Genomic DNA, 21791 nt, shown 5'->3' with positions numbered 1-21791 from the left:
CTCTGTTTGATTTGTGCTTGTGGTTCAAGATGTGAGCCTTCAGCTTCCTGCCCCTGCTGGCGTATTGTTACTCCATTACCATAGACTAACTTTCAGGGACCATAAACCCAAATTTATAAGTTGCATTGGCTGTGGGTTAGGGGGTTTGTTTTGGTTGGTTTTTGTTGTTGTTGTTATTGTTATTGTTGTTGTTGTTGTTGGGTTTTTGTTTGTTTGTTTTGTTTTGTTTTGTTTTTGGTGGTGGTGGTGAGAGGTTTGTTTGTTTGTTTGTGGGTTTTGGGGAGTTGATTTTTTTTTGTTTGTTTCGGTTTGGTTTTTGGCAGGAATGGGGGGGTGTGGTGTTGGGATTTTTAAAAAAAATTTTAACTATTGTTATTTTGGGTTTTGGGTTTTGGTTTTTCAAGACAAGATTGCTTTGTGTAGCCTTGGCTGTCCCGGACTCTGCTTTGCAGATCAGGCCGGCCTCAAACTCAGGCTGTGGTGTTTTATCATAGCAATAGAAAAGTACCTAATACACAGAGTGAGACAATGAGTCTATTGTTTAAGCAAAAATACAAGTGGCAGTTGAAGAGAGTCAAGTTGACATGTAGTGGATGGAAGAGGAAAGCACTGAAATGCCTCAGTTGCTTACATATGTGATTTGGGGGCTTTGAAGATACCTAATCTGCCACTGATTTTTGTATCTTATAAAGTATTGCTGGTAGCTTCCTTTTTTTATATCAACAGAATCCTCTTCTTGGTGAGGAAATGTTTAAGGCTTACAGCTGCAGACAGGAGGGCTAGTGGAAATAAAACTGCTCAGAGAGATCTTTGCATATACATTGATTACATGGAGGCTTATGACATAGTTCATATGGACTTAAGACATAGTTCAGTATCTACATTAAGTCTTGTTTAAGATGTTTCTTTTGCAGATGGTCTGCCTAGTTATGTCAAAAGTCCTACGTGTCTGCAAAAAAAAAAAAAAAGAAAGAAAGAAAAAGCAAGAAAATCAGAACCTTTTTAGGTCCCCTCCATTTTCTAGATAACTGTCCTGCCTCGATGCCATATATCGTTAGTCCATAAAAATTAAAATTCAAAGTGTACTGGCCAAACATAATGTCTGTACTCCTTCCTCTAGTCCCATCACTTGGCAAATTGAGGGAGGAGGGTAATAAGTTCAAGACCAGCATTAGAAACATAGCAAGACCCTTCTCAAAAAGAAAAATCAGCCAAGTGAAGATGTGTAGCGCTTTTCACCACTATAAAGTCAAAACACCATAAACTGAACCGTCGTAGGTTAGGAGCATCTATACAATGAGTGGTAGACGCCAGGAGATGAAGGAACTGTTGTAACAGAAGGCACGGGACTTCGACTTCAACGTGAGCGAAATCACCAAAAGCAACTTGAAGAAGCCTCTAAGATGAAATCTGAAGAATACTACTAAAGTGTTTTCTTTTTTTTAATTTTGAAAAATTGCGTTTCTAACATGAGTTTATGGATAAGGACAAGAAACAAATTGCCATGTATAGAGAAGAGAGTGAGCTTACCTACCACCCCTTCAAGACAGATGGGGTGCAGTCCTAAAAGGAAAAGCAAAGAGAATAAAGTCCTAGAAACTTGTCACTTGTTAATATCCAAGTTTAAAGAGGTGATTTTTAAGCAAAATGGTAGCCAATGAGGGGGAAATCCAGGCATAGGCAGCAATATATGGGAAAACCGGAAGACAAGAGAACATTTAACTCATAGAAGAAACTAGAAAAAGTGCTCAAGATGGCTGAGTCCTCAGGCAATGAAGGCAAAGGAATTAAGATTATTGATACATGCCTTTAATGCCAGCACTGGGGAAGCAGAGGCAGGCAGAGCTCTAGGATTTGGAGGCCAGCCTGGTCTACAGAGCTAGTTCTAGGACAGCCAGAACTACACAGAGAAACCCTATCTCAGGGAAAGGAGAGAAAAAAGGATTCTTGGCTCTGGGGCTAGAGCTCAGTGGATAAGAGAATTGCTGCACTTACAGAGGATCGGGGCTCGGTCCCCAGCACATACACAGAGGAGCACATACATAGTGGCTTTATAACTCCAGCTCCAGGGGATCTGACTTCCCCTCCACGGGGCACTGCACCCATGTGACACACATACATGCATGCAGGCAAAACATTCATACACATAAAATAAACATGCTTTTAAAAAAACAATATTGGCTCTAGATGGAGCTTATTCTCAGATCCAGCCTCAGCTCTGCCACTTACTGGGAAATGGAAGGGAAGCAAAAGGCAGAGAAAGCAACTTGTGAAGACCTCTGATTGGTCCTGGTAAGTGCTTGACATTTCATTTCATGAGCATTAAAAGGCCATAGAAAGGACCAAAACGGGACAGTATGTCTATATTTTATAAATATGGCTCTGGGAATTATATAAAAAAAATGATGGAGCACGGAAACAAAAAAAGGACTAGATACAGTGAAATTAAATTTGAATAAACCAAGGCCACTATTAGTAAACTAACAATATTCCTTATAAACATGTTTTCATTCCTGCTAATCAAAAGGAAAATGAATAATAGTGGTTTGTTCAAATAATTTCAATATAAAATCCATGCTGCCATGCCTTTCTTGCTGAAATCCTTCCAGTTTTGACAGGGTATTTACAAACTTGTTCTGTATACCAGCAGGGAGCATGCAAACCAAGGTGCCATTCCTGGTGCCTCCTTCAGCAGAATATACCTTTCTGGTTTTACAACATAGGGTTGTCCTCACCTCCCATTGCCTTGCCTCCAAGACAATAGATACAGGGTCACTTAAATTTTCAATAAAATGAAAAAACCTTGGAAAGACTAAGGGCGTGGCTCCATGGCAGCTCGCATATGCATCGTACTCAAGATTTGGGTTCAGGTCCCAGAAGTTTTTTTTTTTAAGGCTCAATTTTGGAAACACTGTAGCCTGTTTTTCCTAGTTAAGCAAGTATTTCTCAATTCTCACTCCAAAATAGTTATAGGGTCGTTCAAGGTACATGCTACCAATCCTTTTACGCCATCCCAACTCTGCACTTCCTAATAAACCAGGAAATACAACTCTTGTTTTAAATGCCTCTCCCAACACTGTATCCCACAAAGCACATCTCTTATTCCTTCATCTATTCTATATCTGTTTTGGTCCCCATTGCTCTTTCCTCCACTGTATTCTACCTAAATTTTCTCATTTTTCACAATGGGAGTGACTGATAAATTCTCAAGAATGGAGAAGAATTTTTCCCAAATTCTTCTCTGGGATAAAAAAAATTAACATATAACTATACAAGCAATTGAGTTTCAGACCCCGGGCAACTCATACTGTTAAGACTTAATCCTAGCTCTACCTCCTATTTCCTATATATCACAGGCTAGTTATGACGAGGCTAACGATAGTGCTACTGCATAGGATTTCTGTGAGCAATAACCGGGTTGACTCATAAGAAGCAGTGGATAAAGTCATGAATATTGTTAAGAATACAATATTAACTAACACCACATGCTAAGCTCTGGAATCAAGACTGGATGATATATAGAAAAAGTCTTTTCTCTCCTGCGTTTATATTCTACTAGAGAAAGGGCAATAAAGAAATAAAAAATGAAAATTACACAATGTGATGATACTATAAACAGGATAGTGGAGTAGGAATGGAGACTGGAAAGAAAATGCTCACTGGAGGAAGGAAAATATGAGGAAGGAATCCACAATGCAAGAAGCAAGGAGCTTGAAGGGTTCTAGAAACAGTAAGAAGGCACGTACGGCTAAAGACTGGAGAGTTTAGGAGTGGTAGACGCTAAAGTCAAGATTCAGGAAAAAGCTACATGCAGCAGACCCCTCTGGAGCCCTGGTACACAGATGAATTTAGTTTTAATGCTGTAGGAGGCTATTGAAATTTTTAAACGGATAAATAATATTAATATTATCAAGTCTATGTTTTAAGAAACTTTCTAGATGATTGTTCAAAGCATAGCCAAAAGACAATGTGCCTGGGAATGTTGAGGTCCCTAAAAGGTCATCTCCAAAGTTCCTCCCTGTTTCAACAACCCGTGATTCAATGCTAAATTTAAAATGAAGAGACTTCAGTTTTCATCCCTCACGCTAAATGCAGAGCTATATGCCTTTATCCCTCTGCACCATTAGGCTTGAGTGGGTGAGTCATGTCTAATAAATGCTTTTAGTTGTTCCTGTTTCTTGCCTCCAAATTCCCACATGCTAATCAACAATTTTCTCTTAATGAAGTGTCCAAAACTAAAAACAGCATCCCAGGTGCTATCTGTCACCACAGGCAGGCAGACCGAGCCATTGTTTTCCCTGCTTTACGACAAGGGGCCACTGTCATATTTTCCTCACAATATTATGCAGCAATCATGTATGGGATTTGCTGTTCAGCATCACCCTCGGGTCTCTACAACCATTACTATTTTGCAGGTGTTGCCCTCCCTGTAAATTTTTTTTTCTGTCCAATTACTTTTCCCCAAGTACCTGTACTTGACTTTTTTCCAAGCTGAGCATCATTCTCTTTGCCATGCTGCTAATGTTTCCTTTCTTTCCTTCTTTCGGCTTGTCCTAGGTTCTGCAGCACGTCTTCTTCTCAAGTCATCTGAGAATTCCATTAACATATTTGTGAACAGGATGTAGCTAGAAAAGAATTGTTAAGGGATCTTCCTTCTATTTACTTATTAGTTGGGTACCATTTCTAGAAATGTTGAGTAAAGAAGAAAGAATGAGAAAAAAGAGGAGGGAGGAGGGAAGGAAAAAAGAAAGAGGGAACATTAAAATTACAGAGACATTATATGTACAACCATGTAAAACTATATATGTAAATGAACAAAAATACAGTGGACAGTACAATTGTAACATAGTAAAAAATATTATGTGTAATGGATAAATCTTGATCAGACAAATATTTACTCACTCTGTAGCTGAACTCGCCTCCATTACGAATGGAAATGGCAATGATACCTAAATCCAAAGATTTTTCTGAAAATTAAATGATTACTTTCTACCTAATGCATAGTAAGCCTTCTGTCAAAGTTGTCTGGTATTCCCACACTATATTTCTAACTTTACTTTTTATTTGTTATTTATTCCCTTATTTGTGTGTGTGTGTGTGTGTGTGTGTGTGTGTGTGTGTGTGTGTTTGTACATATGAGGTCAGAGGTCTCAGCTCTCCTTCCACCATGTTGGTTCCAGAGACTGAACTCAGGTCTTCAGACTTGACAGCAAGCACCCACACTGCTCAGTCATCCTGCCAGCCCTCTCTCTCTAACTTTTTAAAGATGTATTTATTTAGTATTATGTATACAGTGCTCTGCCTGCATGTACACCTGCAGTCCAGAAGAGGGCATCAGATCTCATTATAGATGGTTGTGAGCCACCATGTGGTTGCTGGGAATTGAACTCAGAACCTCTAGAAAATTGTAGGCCCTGCATCAGGAAAATACAGAACAAAGGGCACTAAGAGTCCATCTTAGCCCAGTCAGAAGAGCTATCATCAAGAAAAACAAGTGACAAATGATGGTGAGGGGACTTGGCAGGCGAGGGAGGGGGTATACATCTCTGATGGAAATCTGGGTATAGACCAAAGGAATCTAAGTCAGCATGTCACAGAAATGCCTGACGATCCCTGGGTTTGTGTCACTGTTCACACCAGCCAAGATATAGATCAGCCTAGATGACCGCTAGTTGATGAATGGGTAAATAAAATGTGGTATGTACACAATGAAGTATTAATTGCCCATAAAGAAAAAATAATTTTGTAATACATTGCATGTGACTGCAGATGCTTATATGAAACAAAGTAAACTAGACACAGAAAGATAAAGATCACACTTTTCTCATATGTGGAATCTAGATTTAAATATACATATACATGCATATGTGACATGAAAGAAGAAAGGAAACTATTTGGGAAGAGCCAGAAAGAGCCAGAAAGAAGGCTCAGCAAGAGCCAGAGAGGAAAGGAAAGGAGTATCCAGAGAGGTTAATGGGATGGTAAAATTTGAGCAATACGCAATAATATATATGTATGAGAATATAGAAATAAATTCATTATCTGTATGCTGATTTTTAATTTTAAATTTATTTTTAATTTATTCACTTTACATCCTGATCATAGCCCCTCAGCTCATCTCCTCCCAGCCCCATCCTCCCTCCCTCTTCCCCCCATCCCCCTCCCCTAGTGCTCAGAAAGGGGGAGCCCTCCTCCCTACCAACTTGACCCCAGCCTATCAAGTCTCATCAGGACTGCCTGTACCCTCTTCTTCTGTGGCCTGACCAGGTCACCCTGACAGGGGGAAGTGATGGACCAGCAGGCAACAGAGTCCATAGCAGAGACAGCCCCTGCTCTGTATGCTGATTTTTTTTTTTAATCACAAAAAGGGGAACTGAAGAGATGGCTCAGTGGTTAAGAGCACGTACTCTCTAGCAAAGTACCGGAGTTCAGTTCCCAGTAGCTACCTCATAAACCCCTGTAGGTCCAGGTCCAGGGATCCAACATCCTTCTGCCTCCACAGGCACTTGTACTCAAATAAACAGTCTCCTGACACAGAAACACATATGTATACACACAATTAAAAATAAATTTAAATAAAAAAATACAATACATTTGTAGGCTTTGGGGGGTGCGGGCAAGATGGTTTAGCAGATGTAGGTGGTTGCCACCAAGTCTGACAACCTTAGTTTGATCTAAGGAACCTTCACACTGAAAGATGTCCTACAGGACACCATTTAAGCACCATGACATAAATAGTCACCCATATGTGAACACACAAAAATAAACAGATACAATTTCTATTTTAACTTCTAGGCTCAAAGCAGACTCAGTGACAATGTAATCCACAGAATTACCCAATCAACCCGTTTTCTCAATTGTTATGAAGGTTATAAGGATAATGTGCTTGGTGTAGAGCAATATCTGTTAACAGACTGGCATTAGGAATGTCATTAATACAGTGCCACAGTTGTAAATGTATTATAAAAAGAAACAGAAGACAAAAGACAATACTTTTCTTGTTCTCCAAATGTGTAAACTTCTGTTTTCACTACATCTAATTTTGACACATCACTGTCCAGACTCTTCTCTATAGATGGGTCTGACGATACAATCATTTCATGTACTTTACAGGTCTCCTTAATTCAGTAAGTACGCAGTTTCTATTCCTGCCTGTCTTCTTAACAGAATCTCAGTTTTAGTGTGGCAAGGATGGCATCAACATCGAGCCCAGGACCTGGCATTTTGCCAATTAATGGCATGAGCCAAAGCACTCTAGTAAGTATATTTTGAAAAAGCACATTTATGACATTGGAGGTAGATATTATTTCCTCCCTCTCTCTCCAAGAAGTGGGGGATTGTTATAAACTAGGAAGAGAGTGCACATTTGCTTTCTGAGGGCTATTTTTGTCAGCTCTTCCTTAGGACAATCACGCTAGCTGAACCTGTCCCCGGGAATCCTTGCAGTTAGAGCAGAGCTCCAGAAACCCGGTATTTTTCCAGGACCTCATGCTCAGCTAAAGGAAAAGTACTCAGGCGCTCTCGATTGTCTTCACCTGGGGCTGATTAGCCCTTAACTTGCTGACTCATGAAGGGGTGGAGATCTGAAAACTCATTTCACAGATGAGAAACTGGGCTTTGAACACTAATTGATTTTCTAAGCCCAACACTTGTTTATAGATCTGATGCAGTATAGATCGTTCTTCTTCCTGTCCTTTTCTCTTCCTTCGCATTATAAACTTACTCTTATGAGGGGCTGTACAGTAGCTTAGAAGAAGAACTCACACTTTATATGCCTGAGGCATTGGTGCGGTGTTTGAGAGAGGGGAGGAGGTGGATAAGTAAGATATAATATTATTATTATTGGGAGAAGTTCATCTTGATATGTTAAGTGGCAGAAGCAGAGTAGAATTTTGTGTGTAACTAGAAAATATAAAAAATGCAAGTGTGTGAGTTTTTATTATTTATATGTAGAATATGCCAAAAGATTACACACTTATCTCTGGTTGTTTTGAAGCTTATTTTATTCATGCTTTTCTGTGTTAGATGTTCTTATCACAAGTGTATGATCCTTTTTAATCAAAAACTTAGGGTTGAAATTCCTGGCCTAATACTTCTGGAAGAATTTATTTTTGCTTACTGCTCCATTCTTCAAGGTGGCAGGGCAGTCAGCATTAGCGTAGGGTTCCAAAAATGTCTAGTTAGCCATTTAATCTACCCTGTAAAATGGGTGCGATTACCTCTACTTCACAGGACTCTGGTGTACGTCTACAGCTTTATAAAAGCGCTGGGTGATACTCTGGTGATGATAAAGTCCTTGGCCTAATAGAGAGGCGTAAGAACCCTTATGATAAACCAGTGTCTTTGTGTTAGAAGTTTTTATTGAGGGGTGAAATTGCAGAGAGAGACGTGAGAGATTTCAGTAAGGATGTATAATTTTGGGACCACATAGAGAGAAAAGCTAGCCATCTCACACACACACACACACACACACACACACACACACACACACACACCCTGCTCCCTCTCAAATTCATGGCCTTTTTTCTTAATATTGTTGCATATATAAATACACCTTGCTGAGTTCATTTCATGTTGCTCATATGTATACGTGTTCAGAGCTAATGGATAGGGATGTGGATAATCTACAGGGGTTCATTGTCCTCTGGACGGCCGATGATTGTCTGTGCTCTTCACCTAAGGATGGGTAGGGCCTTGTGAGGTTTTCTCCATACACGTTAGCATGTCAGTTGGTGCTGGCATTTTCAGTTTTTGTTGAGGCAGCCATATACCTAAGATGGCATTGGCACAGCTACCCAGTCACATACAGTGGATACTAACTCAGCGGTAGGCATCCTGGTCCTCTGGTGCTTACAGGCCTTCCTTCCCCTCTTCCGTGATGCTGAGCCTTAGTTAGGTGTAGGGTTTGTATTGTAGATGGGCACCCAATGCATTTTGACCATTTAATATTACTTTTAAAACTACAAAAAAATGTATTAATAGTCCTAATAATAAAATGTGTTATCATGTGTTGAGCTCTTAGGCTGTACCAAGTCCTTATCAGTTGAAAAAAAAATGAGATTACAATTGGGTTATTTTATGACAGTCACATGATTAATGGGTAGTGGAGCCCAATAAGAAGGGGAAAGTGAGGGGCTGGAGAGATGGCTCAGCAGTTAAGAGCACTTACTGCTCTTGCAAAGGACAAGAGTCTAGTTCCCAGCACCCATGTGGAGCAGCTCATAACTGTCTGTGACTCCAGCAGCAAAAGGTGACACTTTCCATACACACACATACATACACACACACACACACACACACACACACACACACACACACACAAATAGAGCCATAGAGAATCTAAAACACACATGTAATCCAAGGGGGAAAATGAAAGAAAAAAAAATCAAACTCATGGGAGGAGAGTTGAACTGTGTTTATCAGTAGCTGCTGAGGAGGCTGGCCTAGAAAGGGGGATGCCGTTGAAAGGCTACAGAGTGACAGCTCCGCTGACCTGCAAGCTGATTGCAGCTGGTATACTGAACACCTCAAACCACTAAGAGATTTTAAATGTTTTCATTTCTACAAAGATATTTAAGGTGACAGGTGTCAATGACCTTATTAATGTGATCATTCCATATCCATACCTGTACCAATTATAAGTACCATAAATACGTATGACTTGTCAACTGAAAATAAGACCAGAGCTGTAGTAGACCAAGTAACTGCTCAGCACTCAAGAGGCCCTGAGTTTAATCACCAGTATTAAAATAAATAAAATAAAAATGAAACTTAAAAAAAAATGTAACTTCAAAGTACAGGTTGGGGGGATGTGGTAAGTGGGGATCCACGGCCTTACTGCATGTTAGCTAAGCAAGCTAGTTACATGCCCAGTTAAAAATGGAAATACGTTTTACTCCGATGGGTACATGAATAAGCATCTATCTATTTACAACATTTGGGAAGGTAGATGTGCACATACATAACCCTGGAATCAGGAGTTCAAGGTCATCCTCGGCAATTTGGTGAGTTTGGCTTGTGCTACCTGAGACCCAGTCTCAAAACACGATGAAACTTATGCAGCAGTATAACAGAAAAAAAGTGAATTTTGCTACATACACTTGAGAAATGAGGCATAAAAATAAGAAATACTAGCAGATGGTGGAGACAAATAACATGAGCGATTCAGTGGAAAAATCTCCCAGATCTTGTTTGGGAAAGAGTAAGATGTGTATTTTTACTATGGTGATGGTGATTATATAAATTTAGATATGACAAAATGATAGGAGTTTTATACCAATATCAGTTTGCTGCTTTTGATGTAAACCGTGGAAGGAACTGAGCGAAAAGTAAAGGTACTCCTGTGTGTTGTTTTTTCACAACTTCTTGCTAATCTATACATCAAGAGACTAACCCTGTTGTTGCATTTCTTCTGGATCCTTCCCGTTTGAAAACTGGCATACAAGAGTGGTCTATTGCATCATCGTTCTGAACCTTACTATTTTTTTACTACTCTGGTGACTTTTCCGCATTATATATACATTGGATCTTGCACAATCTTTTCCTGGATGCACAGTACTCTATTCCATAATGGTCCCATAATGCATTTCAATTTATTGATGAAAATTGGTATCTTAACAAGAAACTGAATTTAAATGATTTGAAATTTTTTACAATATGAAAGGTTAGCCAGAACTGAGGCCAAATTTTTTCACAGACTCAGGATCAAGCACTGGGATATCTTTTAATTAGAAGTAAGAGGACAAGGAGAAAAGCGCTGGGAAATTTCCAGGGTTAAATAGAAAGCAGTGGGCCTGCAATTCGGAATTACTGCCCGGTAGGAGTTCTTCATTGGGCAGGGAGTGGAATAGCTAGAGACTGAAGGGAAAGGAGGGATCGATGTAGGAGGCCACGCTCCATAACAAGCCTCCCCAGGGCTGAGGCTCATATAAGCTTAAGTGTGTCCAGCCTTGACACTGTGACCGTGACCGTGCGTGGCCATCTCCAGTCTCCCGCAGGGGACCCCTCCCACCCAGGCGGGTTCCTATCACCACCAGTATCACCACCCCCACCCCCGCCTCCAGCCCACGCGCGCAAGGGGAGCACACGTGGTGACCTGCCTGGGGCCGGATTCCCGGCTCCAGCTCCTCCTCCCTCCAGCTCGCGCTCTGCTTGCTGCAGTATCACGTGCAACCGCGCCGGGTGCAGGATGGCGGCGGCGGCCGCGGCGGCAGCAGCGCTGGGTGTCAGGCTCCGGGACTGCTGCAGCCGGGGTGCCGTGCTCCTGCTCTTCTTCTCCCTGTCACCAAGGCCCCCGGCCGCCGCTGCCTGGCTGCTGGGTCTTCGGCCTGAGGACACTGCTGGAGGCCGCGTATCCCTGGAGGGGGGCACCCTGCGTGCGGCCGAAGGCACCAGCTTCCTCCTGCGGGTCTACTTTCAGCCCGGGCCGGCGGCCCCCGCCGCGCCTGTGCCCGCACCCTCCCTGGCCCCGGGGGAGAACGGCACGGGCGACTGGGCCCCGCGGCTCGTGTTCATCGAGGAGCCCCCTGGCGCGAGCGGCGTGGCGCCCAGCGCCGTCCCCACGCGTCCCCCGGGACCGCAGCGCTGCCGCGAGCAGAGCGACTGGGCGTCGGACGTGGAGGTCTTGGGGCCCCTGCGGCCCGGGGGCGTGGCGGGCTCGGCCCTGGTCCAGGTGCGGGTGCGGGAGCTGCGTAAGGGCGAGGCGGAGCGCGGCGGCGCGGGCGGCGGCGGGAAGCTCTTTTCGCTGTGCGCCTGGGACGGGCGCGCTTGGCACCACCACGGCGCGGCCGGCGGCTTCCTGCTGCGCGTCCGCCCGCGGCTCTACGGCCCGGGTGGGGACCTGCTGCCGCCCGCGTGGCTGCGAGCGCTTGGGGCGCTCCTGCTGCTGGCCCTGTCCGCCCTGTTCAGCGGCCTGCGCCTGAGTCTGCTCTCGCTGGACCCGGTGGAGTTACGGGTGCTGCGGAACAGTGGCTCGGCCGCCGAGCAGGAGCAGGCGCGCCGCGTGCAGGCCGTGCGCGGCAGGGGGACCCATCTGCTCTGCACCCTGCTCCTGGGCCAAGCCGGCGCCAATGCCGCGCTGGCGGGCTGGCTGTACGCCTCTCTGCCGCCGGGCGTCGGGGGCCCAGGGGAGGACTACGGCGAGGCGGGGGTTCACTTCCCGTGGCTGCCGGCGCTTGTGTGCACCGGCGCGGTGTTCCTGGGAGCCGAGATCTGTCCCTACTCTGTGTGTTCGCGGCACGGGTTGGCCATCGCCTCGCACAGTGTGTGCTTGACCCGACTTCTCATGGCGGCCGCCTTCCCGGTGTGCTACCCGCTGGGCCGCCTCCTGGACTGGGCTTTGCGCCAGGAGATCAGCACCTTCTACACGAGGGAGAAACTGCTGGAGACGCTGAGGGCCGCAGACCCTTACAGTGACCTGGTGAAGGAAGAACTCAACATCATCCAGGGCGCCCTGGAGCTGCGCACAAAGGTGGTAGAGGAGGTGCTGACCCCCCTCGGTGACTGCTTCATGCTGCGCTCTGACGCCGTACTTGACTTCGCCACTGTATCCGAGATCCTTCGCAGTGGCTACACTCGAATCCCGGTGTATGAGGGCGACCAGAGGCACAACATTGTGGACATTCTGTTCGTCAAAGACTTGGCCTTTGTGGACCCGGACGACTGTACCCCGCTGCTCACAGTCACCCGCTTCTACAACAGGCCACTTCATTGCGTCTTCAATGATACCCGGCTGGACACGGTGCTGGAGGAGTTTAAGAAGGGTGAGCAGGTCTTTATCCTTCCCCAGCTCCTATTCCCTTTCAAAGATAACTGTCCTTTCATAAACATGGGATGCTTCTGGTACCCAAAGCAGTACCTCCGATCTACCGAGCTAAAACTCCAGGAAAGCCTGCTATTGGCTCCCTGATGCTTCTTTCTGCACCTTGCTGGCAGCCGCCTGAGCCCCAGGCCTCTTCCACTATACTTGGCTCACCAGCTAAGCCGTATTTCTGATTCATTCTCTCCCACCTGTAATTCTTTCTGGGATCTACCAGGTGCCGGGTATTGTGAGACTGAGCCTAGGAGAGAGGCTTGGGAGCTTATTGCATACCTCACCACCCTCTGCAGGGTTCCCTCTACAGAGTCCCATAGCCCTTCCCTCACACTCCTGGAGCTGGAAGCTCACCATTTCCAAACAGAATTAACTCCATTGCTGGACAGCTCCAGCTGCTGACAGTGTCTTCCACACAAGGAGCAGAAACGGAAGTCTCCAGAGCTTCCTAGTTCTGCCCCTTTTGAGTGAAGTAGAATCTACACCAGGCTCTTTAGGCATTCTTCGCCATGTTTAACTTAGTAGCAGCCATCATGTGACACACAAAATGGCCAGGTTAGGCATTCAAAGTTAGCCAAAGCCGGGGAGCGTTTGTCCTTCTAGGAGCTCTTGCTCCTCACAGTAGGGTAGGCGGGGGTTGAAGGAAACCCTTCTTCATAGTGACGAAAAACTTGCACCCAACTGAATGAGTGTCTCTCAACACCTCCTAACTCCACCCCTCCTAACTCCAAGCATGGTGCCACAGCAAGCTATATGACGGTTGACTTCGTGTATGGGGTTTCTCTTTGGATAGTGCCTTCTGGGCCTGCGTACGAATTCACTCAAGAAAAACCAACCTGCATACTTTAGAGTTAGCCAGCTCTCCTGGCCTTGTGTTTGTCCCGCCCCTTGTTTAGCGCATCTGTCCCAGAACTGCGCCTGGCTTTTGTTTTCAGTCAGAGCTACTTCCGGGGTCACCATGGAGACTGTTCAAGGCACAGTCTCGTGTTTCCCTGCCTTCCTTGCAGTTGGCTGAGCCTCGGGCCTCTTCCGCTCTGCTCGGCTCACTGGTTTCCCGCAGTCTGCATTCATTCTTTCCGACTCGGTAGGTTTTTTTTTTCCTGAGACTTACCAACGCTTAAGTTTCTGCTGAAAGCAACTCCAGTTAGTTTGAGAAAGTATCTCATTGCCCTGTAGTGCCAGAAAACATCTTTTAAAAATATTTTATTATTCTTTGGTTATTTTATATAATATATTATGATCATATTCACCCTCGTTCTTCCTCTTAACTCCACTCCACCTACCCACTCTCCCAACATCCTGTCTTCTTTCCCCCTACATCCACAAGGATATGGTCATCCTACTGATCCTTCCGGCCCCAGAAGCCATCCACTGTCTGTAGCCCCTCCGTTAAAGGTGGGGTCCCCTTCCTCTCCAGGCCTAGGTGTTGACTGGCTTGATCTTGGCCAGACAACCAGAACTGCTGTGAGTTTATGGATGCAGTGGTCCCGTCATATCCAGAAGACACTGGTCCACCCTAGTCCTCCCCACGCCCTGGCTTTTACAATGTGCCTGCCCCCTCTACTGTGATGGTCCATGAACCTTGGGTCAGGTGATGATATAGATGCCCCACTGAGCACTCCGCTAACACTTACTCTCTGTGCTTTGACCAGTTGTAAGTTTCTGCCTTAACCACCATCTACTGTACAAAGACGCTTCTCGGATAAGGTCTGAGAGCTATGCTGTTCTATGGGTAGAGATACAAATGTAGAGTTCCGTTTGAGACTAAAGCCATTCAGCAGAATAATTAGCGATAGGTTTTCTCTCCCCCACCAGGGCCTGTGAGCTCTCCAACTGTGGGTTCTTGACCAGATTTATAGTTCCAGGTCATGTTTCCTCCTGTGAGGCAGGCCTTAAATCCAATCAGAAAGCGGTGTGTTGTTCCCGTAACAGTCATGCCACTATTGCAGCCATGGTATATCTTGCCATAGGTCATTATTTTGGTTATAGGGTTCACAGCTGGGTAAGACGGTAAGACTATTGATGACTCTTCTCTCTCTCTCTCTCTCTCTCTCTCTCTCTCTCTCTCTCTCTCTCTCTCTCTCTCTCGCAACCTACACAGCACCTTGCAATACTATGAAAGTAACCTGCAAGGAAGCCTCCTAGTCAGTACCAACTTGATTCCATTCATAACTTGTGACCAAAATATGTGGTGTCCTCAGCAATAGGGTGTTACCATAAAATGTTAGTGGGAAACCAGAGCAAAGCCAATAGCCTGTAGAGTTTTGGGGGGGCTCTCAAGATTGCCTCTGAACAACCCCTGGGGGGGCGTGGAGCAGGGTGTCCCACTAGGTGTACTAGAATTTTTATTTGACAGTCTCTGGCCAAAAGACTTTTTAAATGAGAACTCCATGATTTTTTTTTTTTTATTCATCTTCTTAGTATCTCTTGACACACTGTTTTCAGGAACAGCGGAGGAAAGACTGCCTTCAGGAGGTTAACAGACAATGAGTATACAAGGTCAATGAGAGCAGTATTTAGAAGCAAATGTTGTGTTCCAGGAAGATGTTCAAAGTAGCCGGTATTGATTTAGAATGAGTTCACATGCAGAATTTCCAAATTTGGTCTGAAACAAGTTTGCTCACATTCTATTATTGGGTAGGTCACTAAAGAGAAGAAGGCCATGACAACACACATTAGGCCAATATGGATATTTCTGTGTCTTTTCAGCACCTCGGCACGTCCTCAGAATGCTATCCTTGAGCCCAAAGTATGAGTCTCACATGGGAACTTATTGCAATGCAGAATTTCATGCCCTGCTCTAAATCTCCTGAATGAAAATGTGCATTTTTTTTTAACCAGCCCTTGGGTGACTGCAGCTTACATTAGAGTTGGAAAGGAGTTAAACACCCTGAGAGAGCCCTTACTAACAGGTCTTGGTAGACCTACTTCCGGTAGGAGACAAGGGATCGTGAACAAGAGGGGTCGGTTATATCAAGCTCTAAGCCATGGAACCGTGGCCAATTTCTATGGCTTATGCTTGCACCACATGTTAAGAGAAGCAAGCCAAGTTAAACTGCTTTTCTTTATATTTAAAAGTAACGTTTAAGCTAGTCTTTAATAGCTCTTCCATTTCCCTTACTTCCTCAAATCTCAAGTAACCTAACCATCTAAACAAATCCCTTAGGAAGTGAAAGAGGGAAAATGATTATATTAATAGGAGCAACAGTTGCCATTAATTGAGTGACAATTCTGCCAGGCATCACGCCAAGCCCTCTTTATACTCAGAACAGCCCTCCTGAGTAGGTATTATTAACTCCATTTTGTAGATAAAACAACTGAAGTTTAGATTGGTAGCGTGACTTACTCAGCCTTCTGTGGGTGATAATGACTGAACTGTGATTGGACTAGGTCTGTAGATGCCCAAAGCCTGTTTGTCTGCTACACCGACTCCTGCTATCCTAACCTTGTCCCTCCAACCTGGAATTTCTGCTGCCTGGTGTGGTGGTAAAAACTGGACTTTTTTTTCCCTCTGACTTACTGCTCATGGCTTTTGTCTCTTTGGGTTAGGAATGTAGCTTTAATAATTGTAATAACTACTAACATGTATATTCTACTTTAGGGTTCTACCTGCCTTTTGTTATCTGAGCCTATGGACTGACCCTAGGGTCCCATATAATTATTTTTAGGTCACCACTATGCCTGTATAACCCAGATTCAAATGTGGATCACGTGACCCAAATTTTCTTGGTCTATGTAGCATACTATCCCTCTACTTACTGGTTGCAAGTATTTAGGAATAGGGAAACAGTATTTCTTCCCACAGGACTGTGTTCCTTGACGGCAGAGAATGACTTAGTTGCCTTCCTCTTATTGTCTTCCTCAGAAGCACAGAGACTACCATGTAATTATAAATACACATTGAGTAAGTGGTCATAAATAGATAAATTTCATATTTCTAAATTTGACGGAGGGCGAGCGCAAAATAATTGGGGTCGTCCACAGAACACTGCAAATGCCTCTTTTTCCTTCAGTAGAGAGAGCACAGTCCCTCCAGTGTGCCAAGATAGAAATGTCTCCTTGGTCACCCATCCGTACCACATTAATCTCTGACTTGGTGTGCTCCTTGGGAGCTGCCATGCCCAAATACTACAGACTGAGTGGCTAAACACCAGAAATTCCTCTTCCCGCTGTACTAGATAGTAGAAATCCCAGCTCAAGGTTCTGCCTAGCACAGTTCCTGGTACAGACGCTCTTTCCAGCCAGCATCTGGCTGCTTCTTCAGTTGTCCCCACACGACCTGTCCTGAGTGCGTGTGAAGAGAGAGCAAGAAAACTCTGGTCTCACCTTTGGAAAATACCAATTACCAATATTGCACCCAGACTCTTGAACCTACGTGATTTATCGCACTGTTTTCTTCCATGTGAATTATTCATTGATTTTTTTTTCAACACGTAAATACTTTGTACCCAGGGAGTAGCCACAGTAGAGAACACTGCCAATGTAGCTCCTTGTCTATATGGAAACTTCAGTCTAACAGAAGAAATGAACATTAAACAAATGAGGCTTATATTCAGAGTAGAAGTGCAGAGCCAGATGCTGTCTTGGTACTGGTCCTGACCAAATTACTTACCTATGCCTGTCTCACTAGCTGTACAGCTAAGATGACAGTAGTATTTATTCATAAGGTTGATGTGCACATTAAGACTATTGTATTGTGATGCTTACTTAGCATCTATCACAAGTGCTAAGTGCTAGCTGTGGTTAACTATTACTCATTTGTGACAGTGTCTCCTAAGAGGTTACGCTTTCTCAAATCATTGTTTCCCTATACTCTTGTCCTCTCTAGGGCCACTAAAATAATCTCCAGGTTTTAAATCCTCCACTTAAAAGCCTTTGGCAGCCTCCACCATCCAAAGGGCTAAGCAGAGATGGGGCTGTGGGTACCCTGTGACCTGCTGTCTGACTACCTTTACATCCTCAGCACTCCCCACTCCCTGCCACAGCTTCAGGTGCCCACAGCCTTGAACTCCACCGCGGCACACTGCTGTGTCTTATCTGTCCCCTTTCTGAAACTGTGTGAGAATATGATGGGATGGATACGCACGTCCCAACTACCCAGTAACAACTCCCTCTTTAATACTCAGCTCAGGGGCCACCTTTTCAGGAATTGTCTCTTGTAAACTTCAGTTGTATACAAACTTGTTCTATATGCCTATATGCGTGCGTGTGCACGTGTGTATGTGTACGTGTGCGTGTGTGCAGGTGAGAGGATAAATTTGGGCGTCATTCCTCAAGAACACTGTCCACCCTAATTTTGAGGACAGTAACTCTCACTGGGCTGGAGCATGCCCATTAAGCCAGGCTAGCTGACTGGTGAGCCCTGGGGATCCCACTTTGCCTCCCCAGCACTGGGATTACAAGTGTGGGCCACCATACTTAGCTTTCTGTGTGGACCTAGCTATTTCAGTAGGTCCTTGGGATAGAATTGAAGTTGTCGAGCTTACAAGGCAAGCATTTTACCAACTGAGCTACCTCCCAGGCTCATCGTATGTATTCTTAAATGCATGCTATTAACTCAGAATCTCCCTGTGTTGGCCTTCTGAGTTCTGGGATTACAGGCATTTACCACCATGTCTTGCTTAGGACATCGTAAATAGGTTTTTTTGAAAGGCTGAACGGATTAGCAAGGATGTAACAGATGAGTTCTGCAGAGCTCTAGTAAATGAATCTTTAATTGTCTTTAACCTAGTAGCTTTGGACTATTGTGCAGAGCATATTAAACTTTAAATAGCTGAGGAAAACTACTGCCTATATTGTTTTTCTGTCTCTTTAGAAACAGCTGTCCCAATTATTTTTAATATTCAAAATACTGTTCTAAGACAAAGTGATGCACACCTGCAGTCACTCTGAGTTAGAGACAGAAGAACCTCAAGTTCTAGGCTAGTCTAGACTACACAAACCAAGTGTAACAGAATAACTCCCAGAAGCCAAGAGCCTAACACCAAGAATAATATTTCTCTTTGCAAGCTAGAAAGCAGGCTAACTCATCTTTCCCCCATGACTTCCAATGACACTACAATTCATGAGTCATAGCTCCTATACATAAGCCATTAAGATAAAATGCTATAACAGAAATGTAAAGACACAATAGGAACATGGAGGACAGAGCAACTGATTAAGTGGCAAATTTTGCTTTCATATAAGTTGTACTGAAGCTTATAGGTTCCTATACTTTACATAGAAAATTAGATATAAAACAACAGAAAAAAGAAATATGAAAAACATCTTTAAAAATCTCATTATCATGAAATAACTTTGATGATTTATTATTTATTTATTTACATATATATATTTATTTATTTATTTATTATATACACAATGCTCTGCCTGCATGTATACCTGCAGGCCAGAAGAGGGCATCAGATTACATTATAGATGGTTGTGAGCCACCATGTGGTTGCTGGGAATTAAAATCAAGACCTCCAGAAGAGCAGTCAGTGCTCTTAACCTTTGAGCCATCTCTCCATCCCCCTGAAATAACTTTTTAAAAGATGTACTTTTTGGCAAATTTTTATTATATTTTTTACATATACATGTATATTATTACACATAAATACAATAAACTACATATAGCAAGAAGAACCATGAAACAATCAGATATTATATTAATGTTATATTCATAGTGTTTTTGGCTATTTGTATTTGGTAAACTTAAAGAAAATATCTTTCCTGTCTTGGTGAGTCTAAAATTCTGAGTGAAAAATCAATATCCATCATATCTCATCTCTATCAACTTAAAACATCTATCTAGACCTAAAAACATCTTAACCCCTAAACAGCTAAGCTTAATTGTAAAACTAAACTATCTGGTCTTCAGCCCCATCAGAGACTTGAGAAGGAATGAAATTTAATTACTTGAGTGGACCAGCAGTGCAGGTTTAGCAGCTTCCAAAAAAAATAAATAAATAACAGTTTTCTGCCTGAACAGTCACCCAAAACTCTGTAACATTGGAGCATCTTCTTCAGCCTTCTGGACCAATATGTCTCACAGACATATTTGTGAGGCAGGAACTATTGAGGACTTGCTTACCCTATCTTGGAAGAGTTTGGCCATCAACTCTGCCTGCATTCAAGCTTGCCAATTTTTAGTCAGAATTCTATGTGTGGCAGAAATGAGAACATTTTGCCCAGTGGTTGGTTTGCCATATTTGAAGCCATCTCCATAAGGAGGTTTTTTTTTTTTGATGCTCATCCTCTTCTTTGAGGTTGCCTGGGTGTTGCCAGGAGTTAACCTGTCTTGTCAAAGAATCTTTGAAATAATAGAAACATCTCTAAATGCCATATTCTGTAGGTCTCTGAGGCTTTTGAAGACCGTGTCTAACTATTTTACCTTATATATCTATAGAATCATATCTATCTGTTAAACCTAGGATATTTATTCTTGAGATAAAAATAGACTAGTAATCAACATGAACATGATTTGATCAACTAACAATTAGCTTGTATTACTTAATTATCCTAAACAGCCTGCTTTGGTGCATTAGTATAGAGTTAAAATTTAAGATATTCTTCACACACATTATATATATTTCTACTCTAATATGAGATATTGTACCCATGCAACTCAATTATAATACAAGGTTTACGTCCAATAGCTTGAAAAGATTTACTCTTATTTTCTGTGTCTGTGTGTTTGTCTGCTTGTCTGTAGGTGCACCATGTGTGCAAGGATACCCACAAAGGTCAGAAGAGGGTGTCAGATACCCCAGAACTGGAAGTACAAGCAGTTATGAGCAACCCAATATGGGTGCCGGGAATGGAACCCAGGTCCCCTGCAAGAGCACATAACTTTCAATGCTGAGCCCCGTCTCCAGTCTCTCATGAAGTAATTCTTACTATTGCATTAAATACGCAACTGCATATAATCACAGCCTTAAATTCTTAAAAAGAACACAAAAGGAAAACACAGGACCCTGCCACGATCTACGGATCTGATGTTCTAGTATAATCCTGAGAGTGATTGTCTCATATATTACCTTTACTACAGTTTTCTCAAGATTGAGCACTGTGATATGGGAAGCCTGCTTTATAATATGGGCACTTTGGGGTTTATTTTACTTAACACAAAGTTTACTCCCTACTAACCCCGTATAGACACAGAAAAGGAATGAAACTGTATTCTGAAGTCAAAGCCCTGTGGGCTTCATGGTGCCGATGGTTAACTCTGTTAAATGATGATGTATTTCCAAACAGTAGCATGCTATTTGCAACTCAACCCACCTATGCTTGTTACTCCACCTGCAGACTAGCATGGCTATAAAGTAGCCTCTTGCTGTTTTCTGCTGTCTTTGCTCATCCATTGATACATTTAAACACTTTTGTTCAACTCTAAAGCCAGGCACTTTAATATGATCCGAGAATACAGTGGTGGTGACAGTCCAGTATAGGACTGCAAGGTACCCTCTCCAACCCTGGGCCTTCCTTCAAGGGTTTGTGTTTGTTTGTTTGTTTGTTTGTTTGTTTTTCCAGATGGGGTTTCTCTATGTAGTCTTTGCTGTCCTGGACTCACTTTGTAGACTATGATGTCCTTGACTCACAGCAATCCTCCTGCATCTGCCTCCCTAGTGCTGGGATTAAAGGCGTGTGCCACCATGCCCAGCTCCTTCAAGGGCTCCTAAGGCATTTCCAACCATCGAGGAAAAGCTCATGCCCTACTTACAGACTATAATTTTTCACTGATGAATAATTGAAAAGTCAGTATTTTTACCTCATACCCCAAATTCTGATGTGAGATATTTCAGTAGGAAAAGTGATCATTCTGTTGGTTAATTCCATAGAAGTCTGTCAAAACATGACTGCTACAGTTGGTAACCCTGGATTACGACGTTGAAGTACACTGGTTAAAATTAAATGTAAGATGTTATTAAATGGTTAGCCATTGCTAAATAATTAGTGAGACTTGGAATGAACTGGGAATCTTTGAATCACCAGAACAAAC

At 43.3% G+C, this 21791-nt stretch overlaps 1 protein-coding gene across 2 annotated transcripts in view; it reads left to right on the top strand.

Annotated features, from left to right (window-relative positions):
* The first annotated feature begins 11100 nt into the window (after positions 1-11100).
* CNNM1 (cyclin and CBS domain divalent metal cation transport mediator 1) overlaps positions 11101-21791 on the top strand; it is a 56061-nt gene continuing 45370 nt past the window's right edge. For both annotated transcript variants that reach the window (XM_084754525.1, XM_084754524.1), the window contains exon 1: positions 11101-12761. In XM_084754525.1, coding sequence (XP_084610651.1) covers positions 11189-12761 — 1573 coding nt within the window. In that variant the 5' untranslated portion in view covers positions 11101-11188. The remainder of the gene's footprint in view (positions 12762-21791) is intronic.

Source organism: Acomys minous (genome assembly GCF_964271855.1).
Source record: "Acomys minous genome assembly, chromosome: 2".
NCBI lineage: Eukaryota > Metazoa > Chordata > Mammalia > Rodentia > Muridae > Acomys > Acomys minous.
The sequence above is the reverse complement of the archived record's forward strand: the minus strand, read 5'-3'. Positions and strand labels throughout refer to the sequence as shown.